This window comes from Eulemur rufifrons, chromosome 15 (assembly GCF_041146395.1).
Source record: "Eulemur rufifrons isolate Redbay chromosome 15, OSU_ERuf_1, whole genome shotgun sequence".
NCBI lineage: Eukaryota > Metazoa > Chordata > Mammalia > Primates > Lemuridae > Eulemur > Eulemur rufifrons.
Genome location: NC_090997.1, coordinates 55,577,883 through 55,602,632, shown reverse-complemented (window position 1 = coordinate 55,602,632; position 24,750 = coordinate 55,577,883). Strand labels below are relative to the sequence as shown.

Genomic DNA, 24,750 nt, shown 5'->3' with positions numbered 1-24,750 from the left:
TGGAACAGGACATCACATTTAGACAATCTCATCTGTCTCTTTGTTGTTCTTTTGGTCTCTGATCATTCCTACCAGACTGTTTTCTGAAATATTGTTTTCATTATGCCTTACTGTCCTTGCTTAGAAAACCCATAGAAGCCCTTTATTGGTTATAATATGACATCCAATCTCCACAGTCTGACCCAGGCTACACCTCTGCCTTTGCCTGCCTCATTTTGCCCACCCTGGCTCCTTCCACGTCAGTTCTCCACTCTAGCTGGAGTCTGTTTACTTTGCCTGAGAATACTTTGTTTTTCAAATCCTATCCACTCATCAAAGCTCAGCTGCAGCTCCACCTCTCATCCCCACAGATTCCTGGGCATAAGGCATAATTCATGTTAGACATGTTACTGTTCCATAATATAGCATAGTTTAGATCTGGGAAAGAGTTGCTGTCAAAAAAGAAATTGGGCAGTGGGTTAAGCAACACTGCTAAATCAAATGCCAAGCCCCTGCTTCTGGCTTAATGGAAGACATGCTGAAATTTGCAGTTCTGCTCCCCAGCTGAAGAGAAGAGAAGTGGAATAGCTGAATCACTGTCCAGGTATATCTAGGGAAGTTGATTTAACAAATTAAATAGTGAAATTAAAGAAAGCAATGCCTTACTAACAGTTTATGGTGGGATTTGACCTATTCATAATGGGAACTTTCTAGAGTTAAGAAAGTTGGATTTGGATATCTTTATCTAAGAAACATAGATTTCTCTAATTCTTCTATTTTTCATATATTTTTAGGAAACTCCTTTAGCATATTATAGTACATTGAATTGCTTTGTTTTCCTTGAAGGTCAAGGTTCTGAGGTAAGCAGAATACACATTTTTCTCAAGCTCATGCAGAACATGCTCTAAGATAGATCATATGGTAGGCCATACATCAAGTCTTAATAAATTCAAGAATGTTGGAATTATATCAAATATCTTTTCTGACCACAATGGTATGAAACTAGAAATCAATAACAGGAGAAAAATTGAAAAACTCACAAATACATGGAAATTAAACAACACACTTCTTAACAACCAACGGATCAAAGAAGAAATGAAAAAGGAATTCAAAAAATATTTTGAGACAAATAAAAATGGAAACACTACATATGAAAACTTATGGGATGCAGCAAAAGCAGTTCTAAGAGAAAATTTTATAGATATAAACACTTACATTAAGAAAAATGAATATGTTAAATAATCTAACTTTACACCTAAAGGTGAAGAACAAACTGTGCCCAAGGTTAGCAGAAGGAAGGAAATAATAAAGATTAGAACAGAAATAAATGGAATAGAGAATAGAAAACAATAGAAAATATCAATAAAACTAAGTATGTTTTTGAAAAGATCAACATAATTGACAAAACTTTAGCTAGATTAACCAAGGAAAAAAGAGGATATAGAATTATAAATGAAGGAGGAAATATTACAACTGATACCATAAAAATACAAGGGATCACAAGAGACCACTGTGAACAATTATATGCTAGCAAGTTGGATAAGTTAGAAAAAAGGGATAAATTTCCAACATACAGCCTACAAAGACTGAATCATTAAGAAATAGAAAACCTGAACAGACCAATAATGAGTAAGGAGATTGAATTAGTAATAAAAAACCTCCCAACAAAGAAAATCCCAGGACCAAATGATTTTACTGGTGAATTCTACCAAACACTTAAAGAATTAATGCCAACTCTTAAATTCTTCCAAAAAATTGAAGAGGAGGGAATATTTCCAAACTCATTTTACAAAGCTAGCATTATCCTGATACCAAAGCCAGACGAGGACACTACAAGAAAAGAAAATTACAGGTCAGTTTCCCAAATAAGAATAGTTGCCAAAGCTCTCAACAAAGTACTAGCAAACAAAATTGAACAGTGCATTAAAAGGATCATACACCACAATCAAGTGGGATTTATCCCTGGGATGCAAAGATGATTCAACATATACAAATCAGTAAATGTGATATATCACATTAGCACAATGAAGGATAGAAATCATGATCATTTCAATAGATGAAGAAAGAGAATTTGACAAAATTAAACACACTTTCATGATAAAAACTCTCAACAAATGAGTATGGAATGTAACTTAACATAATAAAGACCATATATGATAAGCCCACAGCTAACATTATACTCAGTGGTGAAAAGCTGAAAACTTTTCCTCTAAGATCAGGAATGAGAAAAAACAGGACTAGAAAAAACAATCCTCATATTTACATAGAACCACGAAAGATCTCAAATAGCCAAAGCAATTTTGAGAAAGGATAACAAAGCTGGAGACATCACATTTTCTGATTTCATACTATATTACAAAGCTATAATAATCAAAACAAACTAGTCCTAGCATGAGAACAGACACGTACATCAGTGGAACAGAATAGAGAGCCCAGAGATAAACATACACATATATGGTCAACTAATATTTCACAAGGGCACCAAGAATACACAATGGGAAAAGGTTAGTCTCTTCAATAAATGGTGCTGGGAAAACTGGATATCCACATGCAAAAGTGTGAAACTGGACCCCTATCTTTTACCACTCACAAAATTAACTTGAAATGGATTAAAGACTTAAATGTAAGACCTGAAATCATAAAAATCTCTAGAAGAAAGCATGGAGAAAAAGCTCCTTGACATTGGTCTTGACAATGGTTTTTTGGAAATGACACTAAAAGTACAGGCAAAAATAAATAAGTGGGACTACATCAAACTAAAAAACTTCTGCACAACAAGGGAAACAATATAATGAAAAGCAACCTTTGGAATGGGAGAAAATATTTGCAAACCATATATGTGATAAAGGGTTAATATTCAAAACATATAAGGAACTCATACAATTCAATTCAATAGCAATAAAAAGAAAGAAAAAAAGAGATTCATTTAAAAATGGATAAATACATATATAAAAATTAATTCAAAATGGAGTAAAGACTTAAAGGTAAGGCATGAAACCATAAAAATTTCAGAAGAAAATATAGGAAAAACTTTTCTAGACATAGGCTTAAGCAAAGAATTTATGACTAAGACCCCAATGGCAAATACAGCAGCAATAAATATAAATAAATGGGACTTAATTAAATTAAAAAGCTTCTGCAAAGCAAAGGAAATAATTACCAGAGTAAATAGATAACCTACAGAATGGGAGAAAATATTCATGAACTATATACATCTGACAAAGGATTAATTTCCAGAATCTGCAAAGAACTCAAAACAGCAAGAAAAAAACAAACAACTCATCAAAAAAAGGGCAAAAGGGATGAACAGAATTTTTTCAAAAGAAGATCAACAAATGGCCAACAGACATGAAAAAATGTTCACTATCACTAATCATCAGGGAAATTTGAATTAAAACCACAGTGAGATATCACCTTACTCCTGTCAGAAAACAACAGATGCTGGTGTGGATGTAGAAAGAAAGGAACACATATACACTATTGGTGGGACTACAAATTAGTACAACCTCTATGGAAGAGTATGGAGATTCCTCAAAGAACTAAAAGTAGACCTACCATTTGATCCAGCAATCCCACCACTGGTTATCTACCCCGAGGAAAAGAAATCATTTTATTGAAAAGTCACCTGCACTCGAATGTTTATGCAGCACAGTTCACAACTGCAAAGATATGGAATCAACCTAAGTGCCCACCTGTACATGAGGAGATAAAGAAAATATGGTGCATATATGTACCATGGAGTACTACTCAGCCATAAAAAGGAATGAAATAATGTAATTCACAGCACCTTGGATGGAACTGGAGCCTATTATCCTAAGTGAAGGATCTCAGGAATGGAAAAACAAGCACCACATGTTCTCACTAATAAGTGAGAGCTAAACAATAGGTATACATGGGCACAAAAAGATACGAAGGACATTGGAAACTTAAGAAGGGGAGGGTGAGAAGTGGATGAGGGTTCAAAAAGGCTACAATGAACACTGCCCTGTTGGCAGGCACACTGAAAGTCCTGACTACAGCGTGATAGAGTGTATCCATGTAACAAAAACGTTTGTACTCCTTTAATATTTTGAAATTTTAAAAAATGGGCAAAGAACCTGAATAGACATTTTCTCAAAGAAGACATATAAATGATCAACAGATATGTGAAAAGGTGTTCAATGTCAGTAATCATCAGAGATATGTAAACCAAAGCCACAATGAGATATCACCTCACACCTGTTAGGATAGCTATTATAAAAAAGATAAGAGATAACAAGTATTAGTGAAGATGTGGAGAAAAAGGAACCCTTGTGCACTGTTAGTGGAATGTAAATTGGTACAGCCATCATGGAAAATAGTATGGAAGTTCTTCCAAAAATTAAAAATAGAACTATGATATGATCCAGCAATCCCACTTCTGGGTATATACTGCAAGGAAATAAAATCAGTATGTTGAAGAGATGTCTTCTGTACTGCCATGTTCATTGCAGCAGTACTCACAATAGCAAAGATGTAGAAATGACCTAAATGTCCATTGATGGATGAATAAAGAAAAGATGGTGTGTATATATTATACACACACACACACACACACACACACACAAAGGAATATTATTCAGCCATAAAAGAAGATGCCATTTGCAACAACATGGGTAAACCTGGAAGATACTATGCTAAGTAAGTCAGACAGAGAAAGACATATACTGTATAATTTCACTTACATGGGGAATCTAAAAAAGTTAAACTCATAGGAACAGAGTAGAATGGTTGTTACCCAGGGATGGGGGTGGGAAAATGGGAAGATATTGATCAAAGGGTATAAACTTTCACTTATAAGATGGATAAGTACTGGGGATCTAATGTAGAGCATGGTGACTATAGTTAATAACATTATATTGCAAACTTGAAATTTGCTAAGAGTAATCTTAAGTTTTCATACTACACACACACAAAGGTAACTGTGAAGTGATGGATGTATTAACACATTCGATTGTGGTAATCATTTCACAGTGCATATGTATGTCAAATCATCATGTTGTATACCTTAAATATATGCAATTTTATTTGTGAATTACCTTTCAGTAAAGCTGGGGAAAATGTTCTGAGGAACATTGTTAAGTACATAGTTTATTCTATTTTCGTTTTCTTCATTTTTGTGCTTGGCTTAGAATAAGAAAATGTAGACCCATCCTCCCATTTACAGTTACCAATTTGAAATTGATTAACTTGCTAGAGGCCTTTGAGCTTCAACTTATTTTCACAGCATTATAAATTTGATAGACTTCCTCTTCCAGCATGCAGAAGGCTGGTAATATGCCTGCCAATCTGTTGGCCCAGTTCTAGGACAATGCTGTGAGCAGCTTGGGCAGCACATCCTTTGTCCAGACCCAGAGTAAAGCAGTGGAAGACCAAACAAAGCTGCAGTAAGGGGTTGGAGCAGGTGGCACCACCTGTACCCATCTAATTCAAGCCCATCTAATCTGCCACTTATATGTGAAAAATCAGAGAGTGAGTCAGAGCACCAGTGAAAGGATCAAAGCGATTCTTGTTATGTTTAAAGCCCATCACAGAAGATTACCATTAAAATTAGTGCTACTGGTCCTGGAAACCCATGATTTACCCTATGGACTAGATTATTTCTATATTACATGCAGGTTGAAATATACTCCATCATTTACAGCTGTGAATTCCGTGTCATAACGGGCTTAATTAAATGTTTACTCTGTATTTGTTATTACTTGTTTAAAATATTGAGTGCAATGAAAATGCTCCACAAATTTTTAGGACTTCACCTTTGGATTAACAAAAGGGATGGATTGTGGATTTCATGGTTTGGGAACACCTCTCTCAGTATGGAACCCTGTAGAAGATTCCTTGTGGAATTAGACTGGAGGAAACTCAGCCCCAGGTCCTGTGTGCTGATTCCTTTCCAGCTGCACATCACCCTGACAGCTAATGAGAGCTAATGAGATGTTGAGTATGGTTATTTTTCTGCTTTTCTGTGAGAAAAATGAGTTTATCAAATCCCAGGAACATTTCTGTAACTGTGTGTATGTGTGTGTGTGTGTGTGTGTGTGTGTGGTTGTGCGGGGATGGATTAAAAGAAGGCCTATGACATTTCAAACCACATTTGAGGTATATTAAAAACTTCCCATGTTTCTACTTCATCAAATATATCAAGGAATTTACAGGTATGAAATATTTTTTGCCAGAATATTTTTTTGAGCTAAATCTAACAATGGATTTAAATGTGGATTAAAGTTAAAAACAATGTCACAATAAATAATAGGGTATACTATAAATGGATCAAATCATAAAATAATGAGTGAAAATCTTGTGAACACATTTATAAAATTGATTTGGGGACACTGACAATTTATTTTAAATTTCTAATAATTGACTTTAGATCCCGTATTTGACTTCTAATTATTTGTACTATTAGTGGGTATATTTATTGCTCAATTCCTCTAGTGAAATCATCCTTGACTCTGGAATGTGACTCAAGATTGATATATTTTTTCTTTTAGAATACATTTTTTACTTTTTCTTCAATTTTTTTTTAAAGATTAACTCTTTAGGAACTATATATAATTAAAACTGAATTTCATGAAAATATCTCAGGAAGGTTCTTTTCTAATGCTAAATATTCGTGTGACTTGTGTAGAAATCATATACAACTTAGTTTTTCTTAATGTATATTACATGCAGAATTATCCTTGTTGTTTATTAATAAGACAATAAATTAGAAATAACATGACAGGAAACATTTCTATCTATTATTAGTAGAAGTTCAGGAATGTAGAGTACAATTTCCACTTTATATTCTCTTTGCAGTTTCAGGTAGTTATGTTTTGTAGGTACTAAAATTTTTCAAGTTGGAAATAAACTTCATTATTTCATTCCTGTTCTGTTGCATTATCACAGGCACATGGTTTTAGTCTCTCAGATTAGCAAAATAACTTGCATTATTGTCATTTTAAAAGGCATTTGATTCTGGCATTAGTTTTTCTCTTATCCTTATGTTTATCCTTGAGAAAACTCCTGGCAATTTCTAATATGTGTGCGCCAAAGCCATTCTTTATAGTAAACATGACTCCTGTTTGAGGGAAGCATCGGAACGGTGGGGGTTATTTTAATGGACATGCTGTATTACTTTAATCTAACCCTTTCACCATCTGTTCTTCCCATAACAGTGAATGAAAAAAAGAACATATTTTATGTTTCAGGGTTACATTAGTAAAAAGAAAGATAAAAGTGATTTAAAAGCATGCATATGTTCTTAGTACAGTGTAGTCTGCATCTGTGATTTTTTTCTCATGGTTCAGACACAAATCAAGAGAAAAGCTGCTTATGCCTGATAGAGTGAAAGTTTTTCATGGAAAACAGGACTTTACCAGAAGAGGGTCTCTTTATATATTTTATAGCTATAAATGATAAAAAACCTCAATGAGCTGCCAGAATAAAAATAGATAACTGTGACATCTTTTGTTGGAACATCTGGTATTTTTCCTGAGCTGGGTTGTTGCTGCCACATCCAGATGAATGCAGAGCACCTGTCTGGAACATGCTGTTGAAGCAGGAATGAATCTTACGACTGTAATCAAAAGAAGAATATCTATGGGTGTAATTGTGGTGGAAGACTGTTTCAGGGATTAGAGGACATCACCCAAGGATGTGTGGAGATGGCTTACTGGGATGCAGAGGTTGGAGAAAGTCCTCTTTGTAAAAGCATGCTTGGGGACCTGGGATCCATTACTGCTTAGAGGGTAGGACACTGTTGTCTTTCTTACCTAAGTACAGTGTATCTCAGTATGGGATAGTGGAAAAGAGCAAGGGCTCTAGAATTGCATCTGTCCTGTTAAACCTCATAATTGTGCAACTTTGGGCAAAAAACAATGTTTTTCAGCCTCATTTGCTATGTATGTAAAGGGATTAATACCACTCTTTCAAGACGTTATCATTTAATAAAAATAATGTTGGTGGAATCTTTGCATAGTGACTAATGCATAGAAAATATTTTATAATAGTAACTATTCTTATGGTGGGTATTACTTAGCATATACAAATCATATAGTAGGTTACCTCGTGTTTTTTTTTTTTTTTTTTTTTTTAGACAAAGTCTCACTCTGTTGCCTGAGCTAGAGCATAGTGGCATCATCATAGCTCAGTGCAATCTGAAACTCCTGGGATCAAATGATCCTCCTGCCTCAGCCTCCCGAGTAGGTGGGACTATGTGTGCGTGCCACCACACCTGGCTAATTTTTCTATTTTTTGTAGAGGCGGGGTCTCACTCTTGCTCAGGTTGGTCTCAGACTTCTGGGCTCAAGCAATCCTCCCACCTTGGCCTCCCAGAGTGCTAGCATTACAGGTGTGAGCCACTGTGCCTGGCCTAGCAGGTTGCCTTTTTGTTTTTCCCCAATGTGTTACCCAATAAAATAATATTTCCATCTGTTAACCACAACTTTGGTTAACAGATTCCTGTTAACATTGCCACCAGGACGTTTCATTCATTGCATTTCAGTATTAAAACATTAAAGAACATTTACTTTTATTAAGTAAAACAAATTATGTTCACTCATAGTTTAAATTCCATTTTAAATTCCACTATATGTACCCTGGCCAAAATACCGTTAAAATCACTAAAGAAGCATTAATATTCTTCTGATATAGTAACTTTAGAGTTATGCTTTTTTTCATTTTACAAGGGTTAGACTAATTATTTAGTGAATGTTGATTGGAAATACATTCACATAGGTTGTCTTTTAATTAGTCATAGTTATTTCCCCTTCCGAAACAACTTACGGTATCAAAGGAGAGAGTAATGGTTCCCTTCTTGAAACTCCTAAGCTATATTGTTTTTCTATCTATTCAGGTCCTTGTCATTTTCTAAGTTATATTAAACTTACATTCTGTGCTTTCTTTATACCCCTCCTAATGTGAACACCTTGAAGATGGAGCTGAATTTCTCATATCACCTGGAATGCTACCTTGCAAATAGTAGGTGTTCAATAAATATTAGAATGAATGTTAGGAAGAATTATTGTAAATAGTTCCTACTGGGTGCATATTAAGCCCCAGTGGATGGCTCAGGCCTTTAACTAGATGAGATATCAATCACTTATAGAAGGAATGATTCTTTTATGAGTTGAATCCCAAAGGCAAACTGGGAGACTGTGGATGTTGTCTACCATCCATTTCTGGCAGTCGTCTGAGCTCTTTGCCTACCAGCCTCAGCCCACCTTTGGCAGATGGCATTTGGTATCATGTTTCTTGAGAACAAGGGCCTCCCTCATCAGTTTTTAATTTGCAAGCATGAATGCTTGTTTTGAAAATTAAATTTGAAGTAAGAAATTGGGGTAAATTAAGGTGCAAAGTGTTCAGAATGACGACAAATTTTCCAAGAAAGAAGAAGTCTCAGCAAAATTAACCAAAAATTGATTTTCAGTGAACTTTCCTTAATTTACTGGCATAACCTACTTAAAATAGGGAATTAAATCATTCAGTTTATCAGTTTTAAATACAGGAGAAAGTGTTGTTACCTTTTCAAGGGAAGAAGAGCAAATACTCTATAGCTCATAAAATATAACCTTGGTTTGCTTAAAAATAGTATAGATATCAAGAATGGCTGGGAGAACCATGCGCAGGCTTGCATGTAACCTAACTGGCTATGATTCTCCCTCTTTTCCACCTTAAAACACATCTTTAGGCTTTTAATCAGTGTGCAACTGGTAAGAACTGTTGGTACCAAAGTGTATTCCAGTTTTGAAAAGTGGAGTATTTGGAAGAAAAGGCCCTGGTGTGTATGTGATTGCCTAATGTCCTCATTTCTTTTTGCAGTTGGGAATGTTGAGGGTTTTTTTTTTTTTTTTTTTATCCTTTATCATATATGTTTTATCTTTTACAAACCTGTAAGATGGGACTGAAAATATGGTTTCCTGACAATACAGACTAGGGCCAAAATTATTTTTAAGATGGTAGGTAATATGGTAACCATTTCTATTTATCTAAGTGAAAGTAATTAATCAAGGACTTTTATATGATATATATACATATGTTGATATATATACATATGTATCTGTAGCATGTTTTCATTTTTAAGAGTGCAATGATATACATCATTTATTTGATTTTCACTGCATCCTATAAGGTAGATAGTCTTTTCCTATTCCACAAATGGGAAAAACAAGGCCCAAGGGAAGTGATCTTTTGTACAAGTCACATTGAATGACAGTAGGTCAAAGTCCTCCCTGGTCTGAGGGTAATGTTTATTTCTACTGAAATCCCTAGCTGATAACTTTAGGTTACATTCATGTGAAAAATATTAACTATCAGTAATAATAACAAAGATTTCAATGATTAAAAATGACTGTCTCAAATGATTTTTAATCATTTAACCACAAATAAGATATCGGTTTACCATATAGGATTTTTAAATATTTATTTTGAAAAGACTACATATTTAAAAGTTGCAAGAATACTGTAAGAGTATTCCTGCGTACTATATCTAAGTTCACCAGCACTTAACACTTCGCCACATTTGCTGTATCATTTTCTCTCTCTCTTTTCTGCTTCCTCTTCCCTTATTATGATTTATTTTTTTCTGAACCATTTAGAATGGCTTACATATTTGATGCCTATTTACCTAAACCTTAATGCTTCAGTGTGTATTTCCTAAGGACAAGAATATTCTCTTACATGACCACAGCACAATTACCAAAATTAGGAAATTTAACATTAATAAAAGCTTTTAATCTAATCTTAAGATTTCCTCAGTAATGTCCCTTGTAGCATTTGTTGTTTCCTCTCTAGTATAGGTTCCAGCCTAGGATTACCGTAGTGTGTTTAGTTGTCATGTCTTTTTAGTTTCCTTTAATGTGAATGGTTCTTTAGCTTGGCTTTTTCTTTCAAGTCATTGGCATTTTTGAAGAATACTGCCCAGTTATTCTATAGAATGTTCTTCAACTTGAGTTTGTGTGCTGCTTCCTCACGATTAGATCCCAGTTATACATTATCCACTGTAATACTTCATAGGTTGTGTCTTCAGACTATCTATTGCATCCAGAGGCACATGATGTCTATTTGTTCCAAGTTGGTTGATGATGTTAATTTTGATCACCTGGTCAAGGTGTCATCCAGTTTCTCTACTATATACTTACTGCTTTTTTCCCCCTTCTAATTAAAAAGCAACCTGTGGGGAGATTAAGACCATAAAAATAATCTATTTCTCATCAAAGTTTCCCCCCTGGATTTATCATCCATGATGATCTGTGCATAAAGAAATCTTTCTTAAGATGATTGCGAAATGTTTATTTTCTAACTCAGTTATTCCTTCCACGTTTATCAGTTGGCACTCTACTGTTAAGGAAGATTCATTCATCTCCTTGCATTTATCAGTTCATTTGTTTATCATTATGGGCTGATGGATTTATTATTGAGTGGGTTACAATTCATTCATTACTGTCCATATTTACTTTTGCTTAAGTTTTTCCATGTTTGGCCAGTGGGGATTCTTTCAAGCTGGCTCCTATGTCTTTTTGACATGTCCCTATCATATATACACGTGTTAAAAATATATATATACATATATTTGAGCACTTTCCTATTTTCTGACCTACCAAGATGTTCCAGGCTCATATGGTACCTTCTCTGCCCCAGCCCTGGAGGCAGCTATTTTTCTAAGGATCTCTGGTTCTTTTTAGTGGAGAATAGTGCTTAGAAACTAAGATCCATATATTAAGTGTGCTATATTAAATGACTACTAGCATGTCATTTCTTCTAGGCCCTTTCAGCAGATAGAGCTAGGAAATATATTTATATTTTTCTTCTCTATTCCTTCCTTCCCATTTCCTCCCCACTCCCTGCTTAGGTAACCAATTTTTTTGTTTTCTGGTTTATCCTTCTTGTCTTTCTTTTTGCAAAAGTTAGAAAATACATGTATGTTTTCCTTCTCATTTTTTTACATAAAAGGTAGCATATTGTGTGTGTGTGTGTGTGTGTGTGTGTGTATGTATGTATTCCTAATTCTCTCTCATGTGTATGTGTTCCTTTTTTTCTTTAAAAAAACTGTGTAGTTCTCCATTATGTATGTATACTACAGTTTATTCAACTTACCTCTTATGTATGAACATTTGAGTCATTTCTAATATTTTGCAATTACAAATGATGCTACAATGAATAATCTTATGTATAATTATTTTCTACTATTGGGGGTATATTTTTAGGATAACTTAGAAGTGGAAAATTTCTTAGTCAAAGGGTAAATTTTTTTTTTTTTTATTAGGTATTGCCAAATTACCCTCTATAGGGGTTGTATAAGTTTGCATTTCCACCAGCAATAGATGGGAGTGCCTGTTTGTTCATATTTTGCCAAACAATTTATGGTCAAGCTTTTGAATTTTTGCTAATTTGATGTTAATATCTCAGTGTTGTTTTACTTTGCGTTTGTCTTAAGGCGTTAACATCTTTTCACATGTTTAAGAGCTATTTTTATTTTTTTTTATGAATAGCAATTTTATATCTTTTGACCATTTTTCATTGTGCTTTCCTTTGGTTTATTTCACTTTATAGATTTTTAAATTGAGAATAAATTTATTTTTATTCTTTCATTGTTATTGATTTACGTGTCTAAAGCTGTATGTCCTATGGGTCTGGATATGTTGTATTTTTACTATTCTTTCACAAGAAAGTCTGTATTTAACTTATATAATTTGTGTTAGCATTTTCCTATTTTTCCCAAGAGTTATTTAACTTTTTTTTTCAGATGGAAGGGTTTTAAAATTTTTTTGTTTTTAAATTCCATTTTTTATTCATTGTAATCAGAGGGTATTATTTATTATATTTCTACTTCATGAAGTTTACTGAGGTTTTCTTTGTGACTTAGTATTTGATCAGTTTTTTTTCTTTTTTTTTTATTTCAGCTTATTATGGGGGTACAAAAGTTCAGGTTATATATATTGTCCATGTCCCGCCCATCCCCCCGAGTCAGAGCTTCAAGCATGTTCATCAGTTTTGAGGATTAGACATGCACATCAGAGTTTCTTCTTTATTACTAGTATGTAAAGTTTGGTATATATCTGTAAAATTTAACTGATTTGATTTGTTTTTTAAGTTTTTTTATAGTCTTTCTTATTTTTTAAATTTACTTGTCTGATACTGAGAGCAGAGAGCATTGTTAGGATGTTTCTATTTCTCCTTACATCTCCTATAGCTTCTGCTTTATATAGATGGTATTGCTGTGTTATTTGATGGGTAGATATTTGTGACAGTTATACCTTCACTGTGAATTGTTGCTTTGAGCAACATAAAACATCTTTTGTTTCATTTAATGCTTTTTTAGCCTGAATTTTAGTTTGCTTGATTTTAGGATCCCACCTCCTGGTTTCTCATTGTTTAAGCGTGTCCCATTTATGTTTGCCTGTCCCTTTATTTTCAGTCTTTTGAAACACTGTTTTAGGCATGTCTCAGCATGTCTCATAATCATTAAAGAGTTAGGTTTTGCTCTGTGAACCAATGTGAAAATCTTTTTTTCTTTTAATTGATAATTTAAGCCAATTTACATTTATTGAGGTGGTTGATATGTTTGACTCAGTGCTGTCATTATTTTATGTTGTATTTACTATATGCATTATGCTATATTTAATGTGTTTTCCTGATTTGTCTTATGTGCTGTTTTTAATTAAACTTTTAATTTTGATATGATTGTCAATTACCATGCAATTATAACAGAGAGATCCCATGTACTCTTTACTTCATTTCCCTGATGGTAACATCTTGCAAGGCTGTAGTGCAATATCACAACCAGGATATTGCATTGTAACTGTCAAGATACAGAACAATTTCACTACCACAAGGATCCCTCACATTGCTCTTTTATACCTACTTTTCTCCTGCTACTTTTGTCCTTAACCCCTAGCAAGCATGAATCTGTTTTCCATATCTGTAATTTCATCCTTTCAAGAATGTTCTATAAATGTAATCATATGACCTTTTAGGATTGGCTTTTTTGACTCACCATAATTCTCTAGAGAGTCATAGGGGTTGTTGCATGTACCAGTAGTTTATTCGTTTTTATTTTTGAGTAATATTCCTTGGTATGAATGTACCATATGTTGTTTAGCCTTTCACCTTTTGAAGAACATTTGGGTTTTTTTTTTTTAATGGCCAATTTTTGGCCATTAAAAATAAAGCTGCTACAACAACTCAACAACAAAAAACAAACAACCTGATGGAAAAATGGGCAAAGGACTTAGACATTTCTCCAAAGATTTACAAATGGCTAATAAGCACATGACAAGATGCTCAATACAACTAATCATTAGGGAAATGCAAATCAAAACCACGGTGAGATACTACCTCAGCCAAACACACACACACACACACACACACACACACAGAGAGAGAGAGAGAGAGAGAGAGAGAAGCAACTGCTGGTGAGGATGCAGAGAAATTGAAACCCTCGTTAGTGGGGATGTGAAATGGTAGAGCTGCTATGGAAAACAGCATGACAGTTCCTCAAAAAATCCAAAACAGAATTACCATATGATCCAGCAGTCTCACTTCTGGTTATATGCCCTAACGGTTTGAAAAAATGTTGAAGGGATATTTGTACACCCATGTTCATAGTAGCTTCATAGCCAAAAGGTGGGAGCAGTCCAAGTATCATTAACAGATAAATGGATAGACAATTTGTGGTATATACAAACAATGGAATATTATCCAGCCTTAAAAAGGAAAGCAGTCCTGGCACATGCTACAACATGAAAAAACCTTGAGGACATTATGCTAAGTGAAATAAGCCAGTCACAAAAAGACAAATACTGTATAATTCCACTTACATGGGGTACTGAGAATAGTCAAAGTCATAGAGACAGAAAGTAGAATTGTGGTTTCTAGAGGTTGGAGGGAGGGGGAAATGGAGAGTTATTGGTTACTGTTTAATGGGCACAGAGTTCAGTTTTGTAAGATGGATGATGGTGATGGTTGCATGGCAATGTGAATGTACTTAATGCCACTGAACTGTACACTTAAAAATGGATAAGATGGTAAATTTTATGTTATGTGTATTTTCCCACATTTAAAAATAATTTTAAAAGAAAGGGAACTATTAAAGAGGACCTGGAAGAGAGAGAGACAGAGAGAGAGAGTGTGTGTGTCTGTGTGTTGGGGGCGGGGCGATGGAAGCTAGACATTTGTGTACAGGTTTTTATATTAGCATAGTTTTCATTTCTCTAGGATAAATGCCTAGGATTGCATAGGGTAATTGCATATTTAGTTCTTTTAAGAAACTGCCAAACTGTTTTCTAGAGTGGCTATATACCATTTTACATTTCTACCAGCATTATATGAGTGCTCCAGTTTCCCGGCATCTTTGCCAGCCTTTGGTGTGGGCATTATTTTTTATGTTAGCCAGCCAGATAGATGTGTTGTGATATTTCACTGTGCTTTTAACTTGCATCTCCCTAGTCACTAGTGCTGTTGAATATTTTTTCATGTGATTATTTGCCATCTGTAGAGCCTATCTGTTGAAGTGCCTCTTCATGTCTGTTGCCTATTTTTTTTTTATTGTCGAGTTTTAGGAATTCTTTATATATTCTGGATACTAGTCTTTTTGTTGGATATGCAGTTTGTAAATGTTTTCTCCTTTCCTGTATCTTGTCTTCTCATCCTCTTAACAGGGTATTTTGCAGAGCAAAAGTTTTTAATTTTGATCTAGTCCAATATACCTTTTTTTAAATGGATTGTGCTTTTGTTGTCAAATCTAAAAACTTTTTACCTAGCCCCAGATCTTGAAGATTTTCTTTTATGTTGTTTCCTAAAAGCTTTACAATTTTATGTTTTTGATATTAAGTCTGTGATCCTTTTGAGTTATTTTTTATATAAAGTGTGACACTTAGGTTGAGGTTTATTTGATATTTGCTTATGACCATCTAACTACCCCAGCACTATTTGTTGAGAAGTCTATCTTTCCTTCATTGAATTGTCAAAAATCAGTTGGACATATTTGTGTGGGTCTATTTCTGGGCTTTCTATTCTGTTCTATTGATCTGTGCTTCTATCTCTCTGTCAATACTATACAGTCCTGATTACAGTAAATATATCCTAAGTCTTGAAGTGAAATAGACAAATTCTCTTAACTTTATTCTTTTTCAAATTGTTTTAACAATTCTAATTATTTTGCCCTCCACATAAATGTCATGCATATATTGAGCCTTTTCTATCTTCTTTTAATCACTTGCTCTCTGATCATTTTAAATTCTCTAATTTTTGATCTTTTAGATATTTTTATCTTTTCTTAAATTTTCCTTATTAAACTTTCATTTAAATATATTCTTTTCATTACTTATAATTTATTCTTCATTTATTTGACACTTTGAGTTTGGTCAGTTTTTGTTGCATTTTTTTCTTGTTTTTGGTTGTGTATGTGTGTTTTGGTTCATTTCTTAGTTTTTAAATTTCTGTTTCCTGATTCAAGGTGAGTGCACACATGTGTGTATGTACATATGTGTTTGTGTGTATATGTATCTCCAAATGCTTGTCCAGGGTACTTAATTCAGCTTAGAGTTTTATCTCACAAATTTTATTTGTTTTGTAGTTGGTTATTCGATGTGAATTTTTATCAGCTGAGATGTTTGTATTTCTATTTTCATGTTTTCTTCCTATAGGAGTTTTATATGGAGTTTAATTTTTTTCCTAGTCCTTGGCATTTCATGGGTTGGGTTACTATTTCAAGAGCACCCTTTCCTGGCAGTTTGTGAAATACAGTTTTTAGAATGGGTGATGGTGATGGTGCAGTGGAGAAAGTAGGATAGGATTAATCTGTTTTGTGTATTTGTTATTTTTTTCCTCTGTCTATTGGATCCTTAATTTCTCTCTCTTCCTTCTTTTCTTTCACTGTGATATCTGTGAAGAACACATCCATTCTCAATGTATATTTTTCATTTATGGAAATGACACTTTTTCCAAGACTGCCACTTTGGGCTTTGCTCACTTTTGAGTCCCTTCCCTGTGGCCAGTGCTGTGTACCACCAAATGCTGCCTTGAGCTCATATTTCAGTGCTTAGTGGTGTACTTTTTCTTTCTGGAGGTGATTTTGTGTGTACTTTGCGTCCTGAACTCTCCTTTATTTCATGGAGTCTCTAAGCCGCCTCTTGTCCGATTCTCTGCATCCATAGGCTCATAGTAACTATTGTTAGACTTTTAATTTTTTTACTTGTAAATAAATTGAAGTTTGTCATATTCTCTGTTTCCTAGTAATACTGATGGCATGGGTCATGCGTGATTTTATTTGTGCTTCTTGATGACCTTATAGGTTTTGAGGGGAGGATGTGTGGAGAGATTCAGATTCAAATAGCTGTCATTATCCTTCATACTCAGACTCTTCCGGAATGTAATAATTTACTGACCAAAAGGTACCCCATAATTCTTAATAAAACTGACATTATAATGTAAATGGTAACTTTCTTCTTATAACCATGACAATAAAAATTGTTGGACTTGGATTATAGTTCTCAATAATTATTTTCTTCAAATATGTGAAATGTAGGGACAGGCATAGGAATCATATGTTTCAACACTAGAAAGGATACCAAATACTAATTGTACTGCAGAGAATATTAGAGCTGAAAGAAAAGTTAGAAGAAGTCTAATCTAACCTAATATATCATTCTACAGATGAGGTTAAGGAAGACGAAGTAATTTTCCCACAGTTGCCCTGAGAGTTAGTAGTAGGGATGGACCTGGAAACAAGTTCTCCTGGCTACTTGTCCCCAGTGCCTCTTCTATTAAATGGCCCCATCTCTGGTTTAGCCTTTGGTAGGTTAAACATCATCCTGACCTTTTTCCTGTTGAGACAAAATATATTAAATCACTTACCTAAGATCTTGCATGTAGTAAGTGGCAAAAGTAGGTCAGGAAGAAGATCAGGAGGAAGATAGGAGCCTTCTTAAGCATCAGTCATTCGTTTTGCTGCATATGCTGTGTATATTAGCTGGTTGACTTCCTTTCTGTCTTCTCTAAAATATTTAATGAACATCTGAAATATTTTGGATGAAATAATGGGGTTGTAGTGTTCTCAACAGAGTTCACATCAAGTGCAATTCATTTTATTTTACTATGATTATTATTTTTTCAGTTCATTTTAAAGTGATGAGTGTGGCTCAGTTTTTTGATGGTGACACCGGTGCAAGTTTACAGGTCTTTTTGAAAGCAAAGGTTTACTGCTAGGCTTTTCTTCTGTATCTCCAGAGCAAGTGTTAGGTCTCGGACTAACTGAACCATCCAACTTCTGTCTGCTTGAATATCTCAGGGCTGAGTACTTGCTGTTGTAGTTTCCTGGCTATTGACAAGAGCCTTATCCTTCAAATTCTTCTTTGGGTGCTCTTGAAATGTATACCTCCTGTACGCCAGAGTTGTCTCATGTTGAATTTTCTTTGTGAGTGAAGGGCAGAATGTTCTTCTCTGCTTTGCCAATAGCATTTTCCCATATACACTCAGGGAAAGTTTTTCCTCCTCTCAACTGAGCTCAAAAGTCTTAACTGGAGTACTTTAGAAATAGGCCTGGCTTATACTTTTATAAAAACAAGCAGAGTCTGGGCAACTCATAGCTTGGAATAGCACTGATGGTCTGAGTTTCTCCAAGGCAAGCACGTGGATAGTGCTACCAAAGATCACATGTGTAGCACTTGGATTCCCACTTGATAAGGCAAGGGGGTGCCATTCCTTGCTTTGGTGAAAGAGAAGGGGGTGTCTTGGGAAAAGAGAGGCTGGTGTCCACTGGCAGAAAAAGCTGATGCATGTGGAAGGTGTGACGTAGGAAACTGGACCTCAGGATGCCTCAATGTCATCCATTCTACAGTCCTGAAGGGAGAAAAGTTGGATTTTCTAGGTGAAATATGCTGATATGTACATGTGGAAAATGAAAAAAGTAATAATTAGAAATGATAACAGAAAAATATTGAACCTAGAATTTGCATAGAACTCTGTCCTGAATGTGATATATTTGCATACTTTGGAATTTCCCTAGAGGAACCCCTGTACCTCATCTCTCTGTTCCCAAGAGCCCTGAGCTGAGTTGCTTGCTTGTACTGAGGTGGGAAGAGTCAGGATTCTTTCTCCTGGCCAGGGTGGGCCTAGTAGGAAGGGGAGAGATGGCCTTGTCCTGTGAAGGTCTCATCAGGGGTGAAACTTACTCAACCAGCATGTGACATGGATCTGAAGAGCAGTGGAGCCTAAGATTTTCTCCTCTTCCCTCCATAACACCACACATACCCACCCTTCTTTCTTGTGGAGTAAGAAAAAATAAGTAAAATGGACTTATATTTTGGTTTCTGGGACTGTAAAGCAGTTCCTGCCTGTCCTCCATAAATTTCCCTAACACTGGATCTTTTTTCTCTCCTCTCTTCCCTGTGTTTTACCTGAAGTATAAAATCATGGTTTGCAGTACAGGCTTTGAGACCAGATGGACAATGAGGTGTGGCATCTTATTAAACTCTTAGTAATGTAGTCTCCTATCTGTTAAATGAAGCTATATTACTGTCCAGGTGATTATGAAGATTAAATGTTATAATGTATATGGAATGATTAGCGTATTGTCAGGCATGAGTAAGCTCTCAATAAATGGCATCTATTGTTATCATAGTAGGTAATCTCTATATAGTACCTAGAATTGTGTTTGGCATTAAGCAGCTAAGAACTGGTAAAAATTATTATATTACTAATTTTAGTGGCTTGTGAGGACTTTCAAACTCAAACTGACGTACTTCCTAGGGAGATGTGCCAACCATTTTATATTTTCTTTCAATATCTGACCAAATAGTCTGGGAGTAACTGAGCAGTGTGATTCCAATAAGACACAACATTGCTTGTGGCTTTTTGTTTTCTGATGGTCCTATGAATAATTGAAGTTTTACTTTAGAAAGCAAGAAGCACATCCCAGTAAATGGGCCCAGTTCTTATGTGGGGCAAGACTTTTTATTAGATAAGTCACTTATTAACTATGCTACCATCTATCCAGCAAGGCCTTCAATAAGGTTCAGCACATGGGTGCCTTAAACCTTAGTTTTTGTTTTGTTTTTCTAATTAAGAAAAAACGTAGAAAGCAAATAGAAATACAATGTGAGGCTTTCTTGGAATCTCTCTTGGGCAGTACCATTAGGATAGTGACGAAGAACTTGGTTTTGAATCTTGGTTCTGTCACCTACTAACACTGTGGCCTTGGGCAAGTCACTTTCTCTCTTTGAGCCTTAGCTTCCCTATCCATGCACTGGAGATACTATAATAATAGTGCCATTGAAGGGCTACTGTACTAACTATAATACAGTTACTATAACTAGTTACTGTACTAACTAGTCCATGATTCACAGGAAGCACTTCATTCAGTGCCTAGTATTTCAGTCATTGTTTGTTATTATTATTTTTCTCTCCTCCTTTCAGCAGCCAAAAGGATTTTCTTTGGGGGCATCATGACTCATTAAGAGCGCCCAGCCAGTGCTACCGAAAGTATTATATTGGCGGCCTCGGGCCAACATGACCTTTCGGGTGCTTGCAGAGTAAAGGCTGTTTTTTGTTTGCTTGTTCGTTATTTTTTAAATGCACTTTTCTCGCCCTCTCGGTTTCAGTATTCGGGATTTCACACGGAAAGATCGGAATCTGATCACGACAGCCAGTGGGGCGGAAGTCCCCTGACCGACACGGCCTCTCCGCAGCTCCTGGACCCCGCGGACAGGCCAGGCTCGCAGCACGACGCGTCCTGCGCCTACAGACAGTTGTCGGACCGCAGCGCTCTCTGCTACGGCTTTGCGCTCGACCATTCCAGACTGGTGGAGGAGAGGCATTTCCATACCCAGGCCTGTGAGGGCGGCCGGTGTGAGGCAGGCAGGTACTTCCTGGGAACGCCGCAGGCCGGGAGGGAGCCCTGGTGGAGCTCTCGCGCGGGCTTGCCCCTGCCCAAGGCCTCCCCAGAGAGCAGAGAAGCCTATGAAAACAGCATGCCTCACATCGCGGCCGTCCACAGGCTCCACGGTAAGAGCAGCCGGAAGGACTCCTGACCCGAGCCTTAGGCCCCTGGGCAGGTTTATTGCACTCTAGGTGTGACACTGGAGTGACCCAGATAGTTTTCTCCTTTGATTTACAAATCAGAAACTCCAACCAATGGAATTTAAAAAACCAAGTTCACAAAATTAAGTGCATTAATTTTGCGAATGTTTGCCACATAGATTTATTTTGGGCGAGTAGAAACGATTCCCATTTTAAACATCAAACAGTGTAGAAATTAAGTTAAAGTTAATTATCGAATAAGTCTATTGAATTTGTAGTATGCACGGATTTAAATTTCTCATGTGTTATTTTCTTCTGTATTCTCATGCTTCAAATGTGGACTTGAAGAGTCTGTGGGCTCATTTAGTTATAGCAGTGTTTCTCAGGGCACTGTTGGTGTGTGGGAGAGCACTAGTCTTTGTTTTATGGACTATCATGCACATCACAGATGCTTAACCTCTCTGAACATTAAATGCCAGTAACTGCCCCTCCTTTCGCCCATTGTTATGACAACCCACAATGCCCCCTGTGGGTAAAGGATGGAGTGATATGTAAAACCCACTGAGATTTTTCGCCTTGGGATCATTATATGGCTTTACAAACACATCGAAATGGGCACTGCAGTTAAAGCCTTGGTTGTTGGAAATGCTTTTCTTTGTTCATTTCAAAATAAGCTGGTGAAGGAGGGCCCATTTTGTTCATTCCAAGCTTGGCTCCAGGCAGATCTTTGAAACCTTCCCTATTTCATTAAAAGTCAGGGACATTAGGATTGATGTGAAGGCCCTAGTACTGTTCTTCTTGTCTTTAGGATGCAAAATGTGCCAGAGAATGTTGTCTCCATTCATAGAGTCCTCTGTCATGTACCACCCAGACACTGAGTAATTTTAATCTGTTTCCATTCTTGCTTTTTATTTTTCTGATTTTATTTTGAGTATCTCTAGTTTGGTAGACTGGTAATGGAAACCCAGAGCAAAGGGCAATCGCCTGCCAAATAATAGAGTGAAGTGAAAATCCTGGCTTAACCTACAGGGTCTGGAAGAAAATATTAGAAATAAAATAAGAAGAAAAGCAAAAAGGAAAGCAGTGAATAGTGTGATCCAGGTCCTCTCTGCTGCATTAGGCAGCTTACAGCTTTCATATATCCCTACCTGTTTCTCTTCTCTCTTTTTATATCGACTTCAGACTGTTTTGAGAATAATTTAGTTTATGGAATGTATGTTGGATGCACTAGTCCTCCATATTAGATGTCTCTCCTTAATTCTCAACAGGTTGTTATTAAAATTATAAATATTTATTTTTTACCTTCTTTCAGAAACAAGATGTTTACCCCTAGGGTTGATGAGACAAATTTATATTTTGATTGGGACAAGATATATCTATATCTGTATCTGTATTTATATCTGTCCATGCTTATTTATACATATATATAAATATATATTTTTTTCACCTTCAAATACCCTAGAAACTAACATTGGAGCTTTATTGTAGCTCTACTTAAGATATATTTAGCAATATTAACATTTTAGATGATTTATTTGGAATTGAGAGAGTTCAGCCTATATCGTTGTCTGCCTCAAAAGCAATTGAAAGTATTTTCTAAGCATCAATTTTAACATGACACTGCCCTAGAAAATAACATAAACCAAATTGCATGCATCCCTCTTTTATTCTCAGCCAGAAATGTCCAACAACAGGTAGACATGGAGAAGCATAAAGATACTTTACCATTTTGCTACTTGGCATTCACAACCCATGAACAAGGTTTATCTTCTAAGAAACTTGTTATAAACTTTATTTGCATGTAAAGTTCCTTGATTCTGTATGAGCTTGTGTCTGTTTCAAATATTGGTGCATATATTAAAAATAAAAGATTTAAGGTTTATTTTATTAGGAAAAATAAATAGTTAATATTTTTTTTTGGTGAAATTTCAGACCACTTACTGTTTTCTTTTTCTAATTTCTAGGGCGAGGTCATTGGGATGAAGATAGTGTGGTCAGTTCTCCGGACCCCGGATCGGCCAGCGAATCAGGTGACCGATATCGCACTGAGCAGTATCAAAGTAGCCCACACGAACCTAGCAAAATTGAAACTCTGATAAGAGCCACTCAGCAAATGATTAAAGAAGAAGAGAACAGATTGCAGCTAAGGAAAGCCCCATCAGACCAACTGGCTTCCATTAATGGAGCTGGGAAAAAACACTCCCTCTGTTTTGCAAACTACCAACAGCCCCCACCAACAGGCGAAGTCTGCCATGGCTCTGCTCTTGCCAACACTTCACCATGTGACCACATCCAACAGAGAGAGGGGAAGATGCTGAGCCCCCATGAAAACAACTATGACAACAGTCCTACTGCACTGTCTCGGATAAGTAGCCCCAATTCGGATCGCATTTCAAAATCCAGTTTGATCCTGGCTAAAGACTATCTACATTCGGATATGTCTCCTCACCAGACGGTAGGAGACCATCCTGCCGTCTCTCCAAACTGCTTTGGCGCTCACCGGCAGTATTTTGATAAGCATGCTTACACATTAACTGGATATGCCCTGGAGCACTTATATGACAGCGAAACCATTAGAAACTATTCCTTGGGCTGTAATGGCTCACACTTTGATGTAACTTCTCATCTAAGGATGCAGCCAGACCCAGCACAAGGACACAAGGGAACATCTGTTATAATAACCAATGGAAGCTGATGTTTTTCTAAAATATTTTATTCTTTAAGATCTCTGAGACATATTTATAGTTTAATACCCCATTACCAGCATTTACTTTGCTACAGATTGTTAGAGAAGGTAATTTAAGTTACTGGGGATTTGATATGTGTTCCTATAAAATCAAAGAAGACATAGCACTAGCATTCAGGGTTATATAGAGATAATGGAGCAAAACTGAATTCACAAATTGCCCCTCTAATTATATGGGAACCAGAATAGGTAAATTTTGAGTTGAAAAATACTTATGTAGATCAAATGAGCAGATACATCACGTGAAGGGACTGAATGATAACATTGCGTTGTGATGATCCAGTGATCCTCATACGCACAGTCACGAGCACAAACTGCTGCATGCACTTTACATGCAGAAATATAAAATATGTACCATAAACACGCCAAAAAATGGGTAACTTTCCTTGACTCTAGCACAATAAGCTTCTTAAAGACATTTCCATTCCAAAAATAACTAAGAAAAAGAGGGATACACCTTGTAAACTCATTTATTCTTTGTGGTTTCAAACCAGCCAGCTCATTTGGGTCAGGCATAAATTAGAGAAATGGTTCTGGTTGTGATGCAAGAATGAGTTTTCACCTGGTATCCATTATAAGCAATCAGGAAGTGGTAATTTTTCACCTTACTTTTGAGTTAGACAAGGATCAAGATTGCACTGACATAGCAGTAAGGATTTTTCTAAGTAAAAGCACTGAGGTATTGGGACACACATCAAAAACCTGATGTGCTCAATTGGAAGTAGTTTGGTGAAGATGGAAAGGCCAGAGGCAGAGTGAAATAAAACCATATCTCAAAACAAACAATTTAGGTCTCAGAATAGGTAAATGAGGTATTTGCGGTTTGCTTAAAAAACCAACCAAATAAAAAATTCAAACCAATTCACCAAGAAAAAAAGGCTGATAAGCAGAAAAATAAGGCAAACCAGTGAAGTGCTACATGATAGCAGTGTAAGAGTTTGAAAACATTTCAAAGCACAGATGTGCCAATGTGACAGCGCGTGGAAAGCCTCAGGGGAGAGTCTAAGTTA

At 35.9% G+C, this 24,750-nt stretch overlaps 1 protein-coding gene across 1 annotated transcript in view; it reads left to right on the top strand.

Annotated features, from left to right (window-relative positions):
• Positions 1 to 23,689, top strand: part of SIM1 (SIM bHLH transcription factor 1) — a 65,631-nt gene extending 41,942 nt beyond the window's left edge. The window contains exons 10-11 of the mRNA XM_069488428.1: positions 20,577 to 20,979; positions 22,959 to 23,689. Of these exons, the coding sequence (XP_069344529.1) occupies positions 20,577 to 20,979; positions 22,959 to 23,689 (1,134 nt within the window). The remainder of the gene's footprint in view (positions 1 to 20,576; positions 20,980 to 22,958) is intronic.
• Positions 23,690 to 24,750: the final 1,061 nt, after the last annotated feature.